The sequence below is a fragment of the Berghia stephanieae genome, chromosome 6 (genome assembly GCF_034508935.2).
Source record: "Berghia stephanieae isolate SIO BIC M18660-M18661 chromosome 6, UCSD_Bste_1.3, whole genome shotgun sequence".
NCBI lineage: Eukaryota > Metazoa > Mollusca > Gastropoda > Nudibranchia > Aeolidiidae > Berghia > Berghia stephanieae.
The window spans coordinates 16,595,633-16,610,632 of NC_088365.1; the positions used below are offsets into that span (position 1 = coordinate 16,595,633).

Here is a 15,000-nt window from a genome sequence, read left to right on the forward strand (position 1 = left end):
AATAAGATTACGTTCTCTCTCATCTTGTGTTTGTCTGGTGTAAATTAAACGTTGGCAGACGACTCTTTGTCAAACGGATTGGAGTAAATTGAAGACAACCAGCCTGCGCAGTCATCCCTGAGTTAACTCACTCAATCCTAGAGATTTTTGTTACTTTTCAAAAATTGGAGGAAAAAAAATGTATAAAAATGAGCATGTACATAGATATTTGTTTTCAACCACCATTAACATGTAAAACTGAAAAACATTAGCTTTGATACTTTACCTATAATTTGTCTCAGAAAAATGTAATAAATAGGCATGGGGTCAAAGTAACCCTGGTACACTACGGATAAAGTCGGTGTTAGGGTTGAGTGAGTTAAGTGTTCATCACGTTTGTATCTTGTTTGTTTGTATGTTATGTTTGTGTTTGTTTGTTTATGTATTTATTACAAAGTGTTTTTGGCGCTTGGTGTAAAAGTTAAATTATGCAAGGCTCACTGAATGGTCTTAACACGGGGAAAACATTACAAGTCAGAGCTGTCTTTTATTAATTAATTCTGCTTCAGAATAAAACGTTAAAATTAACGATAACGGGAGGGGGGGGGGGGGGGGGGTAAAAACCTTTGTTTTGGTTTGGTTTGGTTTTGTTTTATTATTGTTTTGGGAGTTGTTTGGGGGCTGGGCTTTTTTTTTATTTAGTTGGTTTGTTTATTTGTTTGTCTTGGTTTTCTTTTCTTTTTGTTTATTTTGAGATGTTTTGGGGGTGGAGCGTGGATTATTATGGATTCTTTTGTGGTCAATTGTGTCTACTTGTTTTTTTGTTTGTTTTTTTTTTTTTTTTTTTTTTTTTTGTTTTTTTTTTTTTTGTTTTTTTTTTTTTTTTTGTTTATGTATTTTTCTCTGCCTGTTTCCTTTTTCATTGGAATCTTTCACCCCCTCCCCTTGCATCCATTACATCCATATTTGTGTTTTATATAATTTGTGAAAGTCTTGTTTAAAATCAACCTCCCTCGGTAAGATCCCTACATACACGGGCTTTAAATAAAAAAGTGAGTGGAGTACAGATCGACCCCGTGTCTGGAATGGAATGGAATGGTGTTCCAGTAATCTGCCTTCAATTACCCAAGTCGGAGTCTTCTCATCGCCCGCTATCACCCCTCACTAATGAGTTTGTGACATGTATACCAGTTCTTATCTACTTGTTCTACTTTTTGCCAGAATACTTTCTTGGGCTATAGAAACTTTTTCGTCAACAGTCTCTCCAAGTGTCTTCCAACCAAAAACATTGCTCCACGCCACCACCCCTCCTCTTTTTTTTTCCCCCAATTTCATTTCTTCTCTGCTTCAGTTTTCAAACAATGATTTTTAAATCATCATTTTTATATCATTTGTTGGGGGGGGGGGGGCGGTGTAAGGGGGTCTGACCTCGTTCTTACTCAATTTGAATGAAAAATGGATCCACTCCCTGCTACACCTTCAGACTTGAAAACATAATTGATGCTCTTTGACATTCTGGCCATTTGGAAAACGTCTGCTACATCGGAATTTGGAAATGATCACGATGTTGGTGTTTGTCTTCGAACAAATTCTTGATCAAATGTTGAAAAAAACACATGGTATTTTGAAATGGTTGTTCAGATTGTGCTCACAAATCAGTGTTTTTCATCAATTATACAGGTCACCAATTTCAATCTTTGGACACTTATTCCGCGGATGGGGGAGGGGAGGGGGGGGGGAGGGATTTGACATTTCTCACATAATATGGCTGATGAATATTGGACATTGGAACCCCCGCCTGGGGGGGTTTGGATCGATGGAAAGTTGTTCGTTGATATAATCACTTTTCACACGCTGACTTGTTAGTAGTATTAGTAGTAGTTCGTAGTACGTACGACAACGTCTGACACCTACCAAATACACTCTCTTTTAGGCCCCCCCCCCCCCCCCCCCCCCAAATAAAAAAAAAACAAAAAACAAAAGAACTCTTGCGTTCATCGCTTTTCCGAACAAATGTGTGATAGAATGTCACGAAAATAGAAAATAGCAATGACAGGAACACACAAACTTCATTTCACCATTTCTTTCTCTTTTCTTCTCTCCTTTTTTTCTGATCTCTTTTTCTGAACTGATACATTTGATTCCACTAGATCATATTTTATTTAAAATGCCAATAATTGTTTGCTCCTCTTCCTTTACAATTTCTCTAAGCATTCATTGTTGTCAGCCCCTTTAGTCTCATTGTTAGTGAGGTCGTTTATTGTAACGGTCAGTAATTACCCAACCAGCCAATCACAGTCTTGGAATGTTATCACGTGATGTCTGATTAGATTTCTCTCGGAATGGTTCCATGAGACGTTTCAAGGCGTTTTGATTTTCTACATCCTTTTTGGTCGCGTTTACTGGAATTTAGCTCTTCGAGGACTCGGAATTGCTCAACGAGTTGCCTTTGTTATTGTTTTTATCTTCCTTTTTTTTTCATTACATTATTTTCACGTGACATTCGGTTTCTAAATTGTTGTGACATTCCGTCGAATGTTAGGTGTCAATTACAATACTATTGTGACAGATACGTACAGGGAATCCAAAGTCATCAGAATTGGTATAGATAGTTTCTATTGAAACATTAGGTGTGTGTTTGTTTAATTACAGTAATATTGTAACAATGGCGGAACCTCAAGAAGACGAGCAGAAGGATTCTGAGGACAGTGATATTAGTGGTATGTGCTTGGCTGTAACGAGAAGGTGTTTCATTCATCCTGTTTTGTTGATAAAGGGGAAACCCGAAACGTTCATTTGATCTGTTTTTGTAATTAAATTGAAGCTTACATTCAACTTCACGTTATTATTTATTTCTTCGAGCTTCGAGCAGCAACATTTACACTACTGTAACGAGAAGAAGAATGTACCATGTCAGGAATGAGTGTATTGTTCTATTTTTGTTCTCGAGGTCGGCAAGATAACATATAATATTATATAATATTTTGTTTGATATCTTTGATTGACGTTAATGACACGCCGGGTTTGGTTTTGGTTTTTGTTGTTTTGTTTTTTTCTATCGCGTCCTACTCCTCCTCCTCCTCCTCCTCCTCCTCCTCCTCCTCCTCCTCCTCCTCCTCCTCTCTCTTCTTCTTCTTCTTCTTCTTCTTCTTCTTCTTCTTTTCTCTTCTTCTTCTTCTTCTCTTCTTCTTCTTCTTCTTTTCTCTTTCTTTTCTTCTTCTTCTTCTTCTTCTTCTTCTTCTCTCTTCTTCTTCTTCTTCTTCTTCTTCTTCTTCTTCTTCTTCTTCTTTTCTTCTTCTTCTTCTTCTTCTTCTTCTTCTTCTTCTTCTTCTTTCTTTCTTCTTCTTCTTCCTTCTTCTCTCTTCTTCTTCTTTCTTCTTCTTCTTCTCTTCTTTCTTCTTCTTCTTCTTCCTCCTCCTCCTCCTCCTCCTCCTCCTCCTCCTCCTCCTCCTCCTCCTCCTTTTTGACATTGATTTTGAAAATACTACTGAAATATTGTTGCTGCTACAATTTCCAAATTCAATCGTAAGTTAAACCTCAGCCAAAATATTGTTTTTCTAAGCCATCTTGAATTTTAGTCTATGCTTTTCATTTATTACATTTAGTTTGGGTTTTTTTTTTTGTTTTAACTCGAAATGTTTTCGCCAAAACGCCGTGTCAACACGGTATGTTTTGCTATCAATATTCATGTGAATACTAAGGTGCCATAGAAGCTGTAAACTACAAAAGTTAACAAACGAATAAATGTTTTTTTAAAAATCAGAGAGAGAGAGAGAGAGAGAGAGAGAGAGAGAGTGAGAGAAAGAGAGAGAGAGAGAGAGAGTGAGAGAAAGAGAGAGAGAGAGAGAGAGAGAGAGAGAGAGAGAGAGAGAGGCAATGCTCTCGTTTCGAATATTGAATTTTTTTCTATGAACATCCGAATCTGCTTCGTTTTCTTTCCTGGGATTCCAGCTTTGGTTGGCTGATGTTTTGGTGTGTTTGTTTTCATTAGCTCTGTCTCTGTGCTACTTATTCCATGATCTCATCACTGGCATAGTATATCACGAATTCATACTGCTCTCCCCCCCCCCCTCTCTCTCTCTCTCTCTCTCTCTCTCTCTCTCTCTCTCTCTCTCTCTCTCTCTCTCTCTCTCTCTCTCTCTCTCTCTCTCTCTCCTCTGTCTATTTCTCTCTCTCTCTTTCTTTCTTTCTCTCTCTCTCTCGATTTATTTCTTACTCTCTCTCTTTTTCTCTCTTTGTATTTCTTTCTCTCTTTATCTCTCTCTCTCTCTCTCTCTCTCTATTTATTTATTTATTTATTTATTTATCTATTTATCCGTCCGTCTCCCTCTCAAATATAAGTTTTACCCGCAGTCTTCGAACACGGAATAATATAAAATATATTTTTTCTCCTCCTTCTCGCCCTCAATTGGACATGCTATGTGCATGTTTTATTCCATGATTATTATCCTATACCATTATACCATGTCATTTTTAACGGATAGATTATAATCAGTAGTGGGGTTCCGATAGCTCAGTTGGTAGATCACTCGCTTCACAAGCAAAGGGACCGAGATCGATTCCGAGTGAAGTCGATATTTTTTTTCCGACCCTTCTGTCCACCCAGCGGTAATTGGGTAGCTGGATCTGTAAGATCTAGTGGAAAGTACTTTGCGATAGACCATCGTCCTATTCAAAGGGTAGCGAATAATTTCTGTCGTCCGTTTCTTGCTTTAGAAACCGGGATCAACTCCGGCTGCTTGGGCCTAATTAGCTATGAAGGGCTAATACTTATGATCAACAGCGGGATGCCCATATTTTCCTACCTGTGTTTGGGTACTTTTCTTTCGTTTTTTCAGTCTTTTCCACGCTACTCATTCCTCTCACGTTACATTCTGAAATGCGAAGAACCTCCGAGTAATGTTTTATTTCGTAATCAACAAATTAGAACCCTCTAATGTAAAGTATTTATCCTGCTCCGAAATCCAAGACCCACGACAAGAACAGTTCAATCATTCTTTCAGCTCCAGACATTACGGATTCTCAGACGCTGTAAACACGAACAGATCCATCGGCAAACAGTTATTGAGAACATTTTTATTTCTCTCACCTGTAATTTTATTGTTGTAGAAGGCTTTCTAGTTGTGAGGCAATTTCTGTCGGACGAACCATCACCCACCTGTATGCTAGACTTCAGTCATTTGCTCCCATCTTAAAACTGCCTGTTGTTTGCCTTTGTTAAATCTCAATTGATAACAGACGTGGTTCATATCTCATGTTTTGTCTTTTAAGTTGAAGTATTTAATTCATTCATTCATTCATTCATTCATTCATTCATTCATTCATTCATTCGTTCGTTCATTCATTCATTCATTCATTCATTCATTCATTCATTCATTCATTCAACATTTGTTAAATCTCAATTGATAACAGACGTGTTTCAAATCTCTTGTTTTGTCTTTTAAGTTGTGAAGTATTTAATTCATTCATTCATTCATTCATTCATTCATTCATTCATTCATTCATTCATTCATTCATTCATTCAAGCACGAATTCACCCATCCACCAACTAATTGCCTATCCATCTAGTTGTTCATCCATTTATCCATTGTCAACAAATGTGCAGTATATCTTTTTTTGGAGAGATATTTGATATTTATTTTCTCTATAAATCATCTCTCTGTTATTAGTTTTGAATAATATGTAGACATTAAAGTATCCTTCATAGCGGGGTTCTTTGCTTGTGCCTAGATGGGACTTTTAGGAAATGTCAAAATCTAGGCACGTAGATAGATTGCTCGTGGAATCTTGTGTTCTCCATGTGAACCAGTTCCCTTTGTCATGCTTTGTTCTTTGATGCTTTTAACTTCGGGCCTACATTTTTTCCCACTATATTATTATCGTCTCCCTTTTTACTGGTGCTAAAATGACCATAAATAGTGTCGGATGCTCCGTAAAACCCCTAGATCCATCCATCCATCCATCCATCCATTCATATATTCATACATTTAATTCCTTCATTCATTCTTGTAAGCAAGCGAACACTTACAAGATTAACCACATTAACAGCGATGTGAATAACAATAACGGCAATGATATTAACAGCAAGGCGACAGCAACAGTAAAAATAAAAACAGTATTAACAACAACAACAACAACAACAACAACAAAGAAAAAAAAGAAAAAAAGAAAAAAGAAAAACAAAAGTAAAACAAACAACAATACCTACCGTACGTTACAATAAATGGACACATTATCGTTGCATGTGTCAAATTCCTCTTCTTATTTTGTTAGGTATTATTGTTACCACCACACACCCGAGTGGCTTGACACGTAATCTCTTTTGCTGATGTAATTTGTTATCACTAACTGCTGTGTTGATGATAATCATCCATCTACGAGTTTTTGTTGGTGTTTTTTAATTTTTTTTCTTTTTAGAAATACGATAAAGGCAATACTCTTGACAGGTTTTTATCTTTTCACATATTACTGTTATACGAGTATCTTCCATAGCCCCGCCAAGACAGTAATGAAGTCTTTTGATATTTCCTGTGTGGGATTGTGAATGGAAGTAACCTACCGTTCGTTTTTACGATAACATGTTTAGAGGTTTGCATCGACGTCTTCATGTTTTAAGGTCTGATATCCCGAAATAGTTTTGGGCCCATTTTTTGTTTTCGTGGTAATATTCCTAAACCGAATAACAATATTATGTATGTCCACCACATCAATGTTAAATGATGCCCACAATTGCCTTCGGTTATCAGACCTTCACATTAGTGCACGTATGGATGCCTATGTTTGAAATGAAATAGAATATAAGATAAAGACAATTTAATTTGGGTTTAAAACCCTCACGGCAAATAACAATAACATTTTGTTATTGTCCGAAGAAGGGATTGGTCCCGAAACGTCCGTGTTTGTTTTTGTTTGTTTCTATTTCGAAGCCTTTATACTCATTAAAAAAAAATATTGGCTGAAGAAGGATTTTAAGTCTGAAACGTTCCGTGTTTGTCATTTGTGTTCTTAGTATTATTCTCACTTTGACTAGTATTATGAAGCAAGATGGAAAAATATTATGTTTTGTCAGTGAAGGGCGGAGTAAAAGAAAAACAAACACAAGCAAGGCTTACTTACTGACTTACCTCATGATTTAGGGTGTGTCTGACACACGCCAATTGGCTGGCATAATGATATTTTACTCACGTAATGCTAGCGTAATAGGATAGTTGTAAGATTTCACGACTCACCTTTTGTGCATGGAATCGTGTTGTGTTTAACCTCGCAACGTTACCTCGCGATCCCGTGGCTAATGACCCGAAATGAGAGTGATTAAGACATGTTATGGGGGTAACTTTCGCATCTATCCATAGATAACTATCTATCTCCCTCTTTCAATCCTTGCCTTGCCTTGCCTTGCTTGCTTTGCTGTCTCTTTGTTCTTTTTCACGTCTTGGTTATGATGATAAGGTAGAGAGATAAAGGAGGGAGTTGTATGGAATGAAAGAGACGGGCGGTGTAAAGTTTGATAGGTATAGATAGATAAATAGTCAGATAAATAGATAGATAGATAGATAGATAGATAGATAGATAGATAGATAGATAGATAGATAGATAGATAGATAGATAGATAGATAGATAGGTAGGTAGGTAGATAAATAGATAGTTAGTCAGATAGATAGATCGATAGATAGATAGTCAGATGTGTATGAACGAGTACTCGACTATTAAAGGAGCTTGAATTTTATGTTATTTTCACCTCTTATTTCGTCTACAATATTGTTTCAGCATGTTTCATTCACTGTATCATCCAAGCAGAATAGTATTTATTGCAAGATAGATAGATTGAGAGATAAATACATAGATGGATAGAAAATGGGAGGAGAGAGAGAGAGAGAGAGAGAGAGAGAGAGAGAGAGAGAGATGGTGAGTTAGATATTTAATAGAAGATTTTCCTGACACAAAGTCTATCCCAATTTAAAGCACGCATGCCGTCTTAATGTCTCTGTTAATTTCTGACGATTATTTTTGACACAAATACTTTCTTTTCTGTATTCTTACACCTTTTCCCATCGATACATATACTGCCGTTTTATTGAATAACACAGTATGTGCTTTTTGGTTACCATTACATATACTGTGTTTTTTAAACCAACGACAGTATAGATAATAAGTTGATTTGTTGACGAAAACAACATAATTTATATCTTCTACAATATTTAAAATTGTTTTTTTAAAAACAAGATATATACAGCTTTTTTTCTCTTTAATGGCAGAAATAAATGTCCTAATTTATCCATGGCCAATTTAATACCATGTACCGCTATGTGTAAAGAAGAGCAGCATTGAGCAATGTTTTATTACAAAACTTGCACAAGCTCTTGTCTAGGGTCGTAAAGCACATAACCCACCTACACACGTTACCGTGCTTTTAACTCATGTGTGAGCGACTTAATGAACATGTACGGTCACAGAATCCGAGAGTAAGTACCAGTAACTATAGGGCTCTTGACATGCGACCTGAATGTACTTTATCAACTGTGAACTTGGTTCCATTTTTGCACCAGTAACCATAGGGCTCTTGACATGCGACCTGTACTTTATCAACTGTAAACTTGGTTCCATTTTTGCATCAGTAACTATAGGGCTCTTGACATGCGACCTGTACTTTATCAACTGTAAACTTGGTTCCATTTTTGCCTCCTGAGAAAATGATGGAACATACTGAAGCACAAGTTACACGTAGAAAACCCATGAAGACCTTTTATATCAATGTGTATAGATAGTATGCGCTTGGCATTGCCATAACATAACATTGCCATCCGGAAGTTTAACGGACCAACACACAAAACTGTGTGTATCCATTTATAGTAGGGTTAATACAGTTCAGTGAGCATTACTCAATGGCAAAAAACAATAACAAAGACCTGAGTGACGTCACATTCGAACTATCTTTATTAATTTATTTCGTATTGCTTTTATTTCACAGAGTTACCATTTGGCTGGGAGAAAGTGGAAGATCCTCATTATGGAGTCTACTATATCGAGTAAGTCATGGACCTTTGGCAATCTTTATCTTTGTGTGTGGGTGTGGGTGTATGTGTGTGTGAGAGAGAGAGAGAGAGAGAGAGAGAGAGAGAGAGGGGGGGGGTTGAGTTGTTTGTTTCGTTTTGTTTTGTTTTGGTTTTTGTTTTTTATTTTGTTTCGTTTTTCGGAGTTTTTTGTTTTTGTTTTTGGAGGGTTTTTTTTTATTGTTTTTGTTTGTTTCCTTTTTGTTTTTGTTAGTTTTTTTTTTGGTTGTTTGTACGATCGCTGTTGTTATTATTGTCATCATCATCATCATCATTATTATTATTATTATTATTATTATTATTATTATTATTATTATTAGTAGTAGTAGTAGTAGTAGTAGTAGTAGTAGTAGTAGTAGTAGTAGTAGTAGTAGTAGTAGTAGTAGTAGTAGTAGTAGTAGTGGTAGTAGTAGTAGTAGTAGTAGTAGTAGTAGTAGTAGTAGTACGTATGTATGTATCTCTATATAAACCAGTTAGTATTATAATATAACATTTGTATTGTTTTTTTCAGTCACGTGAATCGCCGTACACAGTATGAGAATCCCGTCCATGCAGCCAAGAAACAAGGTAAGGGTACGTACATAACATTTTGAAGTTAACTCACTCAATCCTAGAGACTTTTGCTACTTTTTCAAAATTTGAAGAAAAAAAAAATGTATTAAAATGAGCATGTACTATATATTTTTATTCAACTACCATCAACATGCAATAACTAAAAACATTAGCTTTGACACTACGCCTAGTCTATAATTTGTCTCAGAAAAATGTAATAAATAGGCATGGGGTAAAAGTAACCCTGGGTAAACTACGGATATAGTCGGTGTTAGGGTTGAGTGAGTTAAGTCGTTCTTCCGAGCCATAAAGGCCCAATGATATTTAATTGGAATCAATAGCCTTCGCGCATCGTTAGATCTTTTTTTTTTTTTTTTTGGGGTCTAAAAAGGCCCATCTATGCGTACCTATAAATAATATTGTCGTTGATACATAATATATTATGCCATGCGAAACGTTTCCCCTATGACCGCCTCTTATTAAATGACATTTCCGGCTGATTTGCCCCAGGAATTATGTTAAAACGAATAAATAATAAACGAATGAATGAATAAATAAATAAATAAATAAATAAAGGAAACTAGAATGGCCCCATGTGTCTTTCGGTCTCAATGCCGGTCGTCCATAGCATTTTTTTTTTTTTGCACTACATGATAAAACACGTTTGTTTTGGGTTTGTTGTTGTTGTTTTGTTTTGTTTTTTGCCATAAAACTTTAACAATCCTACCTGTTAGACGTTTTGATAGGTGTAGGTCATAGCAAACGTGTGTGAATAGAGGGCATAGGTGTAGGGTCATCTTAATTTATCAATATATGCTGAGGACTAAATGCATTTCAACAAAAATGAGAAAAATGTGTATTTTGATGTCTGCATTATACTTCAAATTGTACACTCTACAAAGCCAAATATTGTATTTATTGAAGTTGATAGTTGTTTTTTTATTATTTAAAGTCTTATTAAACAAGTTATTCCTCAATATAAATATGAATCAGTAAATTCCCCGGCCAAATTGAGGTTGTAGTTTGTTTTGAAAATGTGTTTTGTCACTTCCCTGCATGACTGTGTATTGTATTCCATCAGGGTTGGAATCGCTCATAGTAGAGTTAGTATTGACTCTCTGCTTGCTTATGCGTGCGCGCGTGTGGAACCAGCCAAGCGTGGGATTACCATCAAATTATTATGCTCTTTGATTTCCATGGATAATTTTTTTATTCTTTGGTACCCCTCTCCTCTATTGTTTTATTCTTTATATTTTAGTAGAAGTGGTTAGTGTTTTGTGTATGGTATTGTAGCAATAATAATAATAGTTGAATGTGGCTAACGCCTCGGTAGAAACAATGTTGTAGTGGTCAAAGGGTGGTGTGTGTGTGTGTGTGTGTGTGTGTGTGTGTGTGTGTGTGTGTGTGCGCGCGTTGGGGGGGGGGGGCATAGAGAATACAGGACTCCTAGTGGGGGGGGGGGGGGGTGAGCGAAGGAGAGAGAGAGAGTGGGGGGGGGGGGGAGTGAGCGAAGGAGAGACAGAGTGGGGGGGGGGGGGGGGATCTTTTTGAGAATGGTGAGAGGCTTGTAATTAATAAACTGAAGAGACAAAGTTTGTTTTAAATCGTTCTTCGGCAAATTCTCTCTGTCTGTGTATCTTTCTGCCCTTCTATCTATCTATCTTCCTTTCTTTCTTTCTGTATTTCTATCTTTCCATTTATATTATATCTATGTATCTATATATCTAGCTATCTCTCTCAGTTTGTCTGTCTGTCGGTCGGTCACGCTGCCTCTCCCATTTAAAAAAAAAGGAAAAAAAAAAAGAAAAAAGTTCACTCCTGCTCATTGTGAATGTGTTTTGGATTAAAACAGTCAGTAGAGTAGGTACATCCTTGTTTGGCCTCGTTCCCTACATTTCCGACGATTTCAGCTCTGCTCGCTGCGCTCACTACTCGTCCATCGTTTAGTTTAGGTAATATTATTATTATTATATCCCTATAGAATCGTTAGACTGTCCCCATTGTGACAATGGAAATAGCTTTGGCATTAGAATAGAGGCATGTAAATATAATTGGATTTGGGACATATTTATAGGTTTGGGATTTTTTGAGGGGTGGGGGGTTTTCAATGCTTTGGGTATATCTACTGGGAGGAAAACGGCTTTGTACGTAGTCTAAGGCAATTTTAGCAATCTCCCTACCCTTTTTAAAAAAATATTTTTATTTATTTATTTTGTTTTGTTTTGTTTTCTGCTTGTTTGTTTTTTTTTTAATTTTCAATTGTTTGTTTGTTTGTCTTTGTTTTGATTTATCTATTAGAGTTGTTGGGGCTTTTTTGTTTGTTTATTTGTTTTTTTAGGGGGTGGGGGTTGTTGGTTGGTTTATTTTTGTTTTTTGTTTTTTTTTGTTGTTGTTTTGTTTGTTTTTTTAAGGTGGGGGTTGGAAGTTTTCTTGTTTATTCATTTTTGTTTTTGTTTTGTTTTGTTTCATTGTTTTTTTTTTTTTGGTGTTTTTGTTTTTTACTTTCTTTGTCTAAACGTTATCTATTTTCAATGTATTGGTAATGACGGAAATGGTAGGGATGTAGGTGGTAGCAGAAGTGATGTTGCACAAAGATGGTCTAGATGAACTGATGATGTTGGGTGGTGGTAATGGTGGTTGTGGCGGTGGTGGTAATGGTGGTTGTGGCGGTGGTGGTAATGGTGGTTGTGGCGGTGGTGGTACTGCATGGGGTGGTGCTGCAGATGTTGATTGAGAATGAACGTCAGTGCCTTCAATGAATTGTGATGGTGACGATAATAATGATTGGACCAATAATATTATGATGATTATTATCGAAGGCAATTGTGCATGGGATCATTACGTTAATGGGTGGTGGTGGTGGTGAAAGCCATGACGTGACGATGGTTATCAACAAAATGGTTGAATGTCAACAAAACACACACCCGATGCGATGCGATGCCATCCGGGGCGTCGAAATTGAGTAAGGGTTATGAAGATACTGGGTTTGTCGTATGGTAGTTATGGCGCAGTTTCCTGGGCCAGTTTTTTGTTTTTTTTTTTGTTTTTTTTTTTGGGGGGGGGGGGGTTGTTGTTGTTGTTTTTGTTTGTTTGTTTTAGGGGTTTTTTTTCTTCTTGGTGTGGTTGGTTTTTTGTTTGTTTTGTTTTGTTGTTTGGTTGTTTTTTATTTTGTTTAATTTTAGTTTTTGTTTTGCTTTTTTTTTTTTTTTTTTTTTTTTTTTTTGAATTGGTGGCATATGAAACGTGCAATTGTGGTGGTGGTGGTGGTGGTGGTGATGGTGGTGGTAATGATGATGATGTTAGGTGTTATATATCGATAGTTCTAAATAAAATCGACGGGTGTTTATGGAACCTCATCACTTACGTAATATGGATGATGAGAGGCAAACGCCATCAATGCCATCATCATCATATCATATAATATTATTATATAAAACCATCGTTTCGATAACTCGGGCGGTTCCCCCTTTATTTGTGTTGTATCTATTCTTCTCCTTTGTTTGCTCGGCCATTTTGGATGTACATTGACAAAAGGGTTTTTTGACACATCGTCCAGAAAACTTTAACGTATTAACTTTATTATTGTATTGATCGGTTAAAATAACCCCCTAAACTTATCAAAAAGTTTTAAAATCGAGATCGTCTTATGAAATATCGGTTTTAAGAAATTTTATACGATATGAAGCGAACATTTTCAGGCCATAATTTATACAAAAGACGTTTAGTCATTGTCGAGCAGGGTCGTTTTCGTAGCTTTTTTATTTTTATTATTCTCATTATCTGTTATATTCGAATGGATGACATTTGACATTATATCAACACACACACACACACACACACACACACACTCACACACAGACACAATTCCAAGTTTGGGAGTAGTAGTTGCATTGTAGTAGTTATTATTATAGCACCATCCTCCTACACCTAGACATTCAAGTTTACTTGCTGTGTGTCTGTCTGTCTGGCTAGCTGCTGCCTGCGGTCGGTAGCAGACGGCTGCTGGCTTTGGGATGTAAATGTAATAGGTGTTATCGTTCTTGATATATCTAAGTAACGAGCTTTCTTTCTCTCAACTGCAGAAGAGTTGGGTGGAATTATAATATAAAGGTGTTATCGTGATAGTAGTAGTAATAAGTAACCAGCTTTTTAATTTCTTTTTTTTTTCTTCGATATAAAAGTTTTGTAATGTCGAGTTATAATGGAGTTTACGATCTTTGATAAATGGAGTGATTTCGTCATGATGTAGGGTCGGGTTTTAAATTGGATATAATTTAAAAAGAAGTGGATTATTTCGATGGTATTCGATTATTTACTACAGTTGTTTCACGAATTTATCATTATCATGATGTGCTTGGAAGTGTTTTGTGGTAAATGTGTGATTTTACAAGGATTATTGTGTCACTAGAAGGCAGTTAAGTTTGGCTTTGACCTCACAAGCATAGCCTTTTAACCTTTTGAAGTGTTAAGTTCGGTGGCTATTTTATTCGCATTTTATCCAGGAATTGGGTAAACGTCGAATTTTTAGTGGAAAAAAGAATGCTTCAATATTTTTATGATTTTTAAGAAATCACCATTCAATTAATATTATTCTTTTTACTCGGGAAATTTTTAACTTAGGAATTTTTGATCGATGTAGATATTGCTTTAGATTATTAATCAAGCGAGAGCGAAAGAGAACACTTTTTTTTCTCTTTGACAAATAGTGTGTGTGTTGTGTGTAAAGTGAGTGTGGATTGTTCTAAATATAGCCACCACCACCACCAAAGTTATTTGTTTGTGTTCTGAATGGAGGATGTACTGCTGGATCTAGAAATGATTGACATTATAGACAAGTATCTCTACGGAGAGGCTCTTGCCTACACCTACACGGATTTTATCAATGGTAAGACCAAAAAACAAAAACAACAGAAAAACCATCGGTGTCATTCATTATAATATATACTCAAGGCTCAGCGAGCCCAGTCAATGATATCAGGACTTCCAACAGCTCGAATTAGAAAAGGAAAAATGATTTGAACGTGTCTATAAGTCTACTATTTCGTGTTTTTTTTTTTTTTTTTTTTTTTTTTTTTTTTTTTTTTTTTTTTTTTTTGCTTTTTTTATTTTTGGTGGGGGGCCCGGGGGGGGGGGGGGGGGGTTGTTTTGATGTGTGCGTATATGTATTTTTTTCCTTGCGTTTATTTGTGTGTTGGTCGTTTTGTTTTGTTTTTAATTTTAGGCGGATTCTTTGTGCTGGTGTCACTTTGTGTTGTTTTATATTTATTTATTTATTTATTTTATTTATTCGAAGTTAACTTTATCATTCTCATATTACTACGCCTCACGTCTCTTTGTTGATTTTTAAAACATGCACAAGCTCTTTTTTGATTTTACTCACCCCGGGTTCATTATGGTAACTTCCTTGTGTAAAGCACAA

At 36.1% G+C, this 15,000-nt stretch overlaps 1 protein-coding gene across 1 annotated transcript in view; it reads left to right on the forward strand.

The window, feature by feature from the left end:
* The window catches only part of LOC144974574 (membrane-associated guanylate kinase, WW and PDZ domain-containing protein 1-like), a 156,691-nt gene that overhangs the window by 91,956 nt on the left and 49,735 nt on the right, over positions 1–15,000 (forward strand). Inside the window, exons 6-7 of the mRNA XM_078917578.1 lie at positions 8,948–9,005; positions 9,541–9,596. Coding sequence (XP_078773704.1) covers positions 8,948–9,005; positions 9,541–9,596 — 114 coding nt within the window. The remainder of the gene's footprint in view (positions 1–8,947; positions 9,006–9,540; positions 9,597–15,000) is intronic.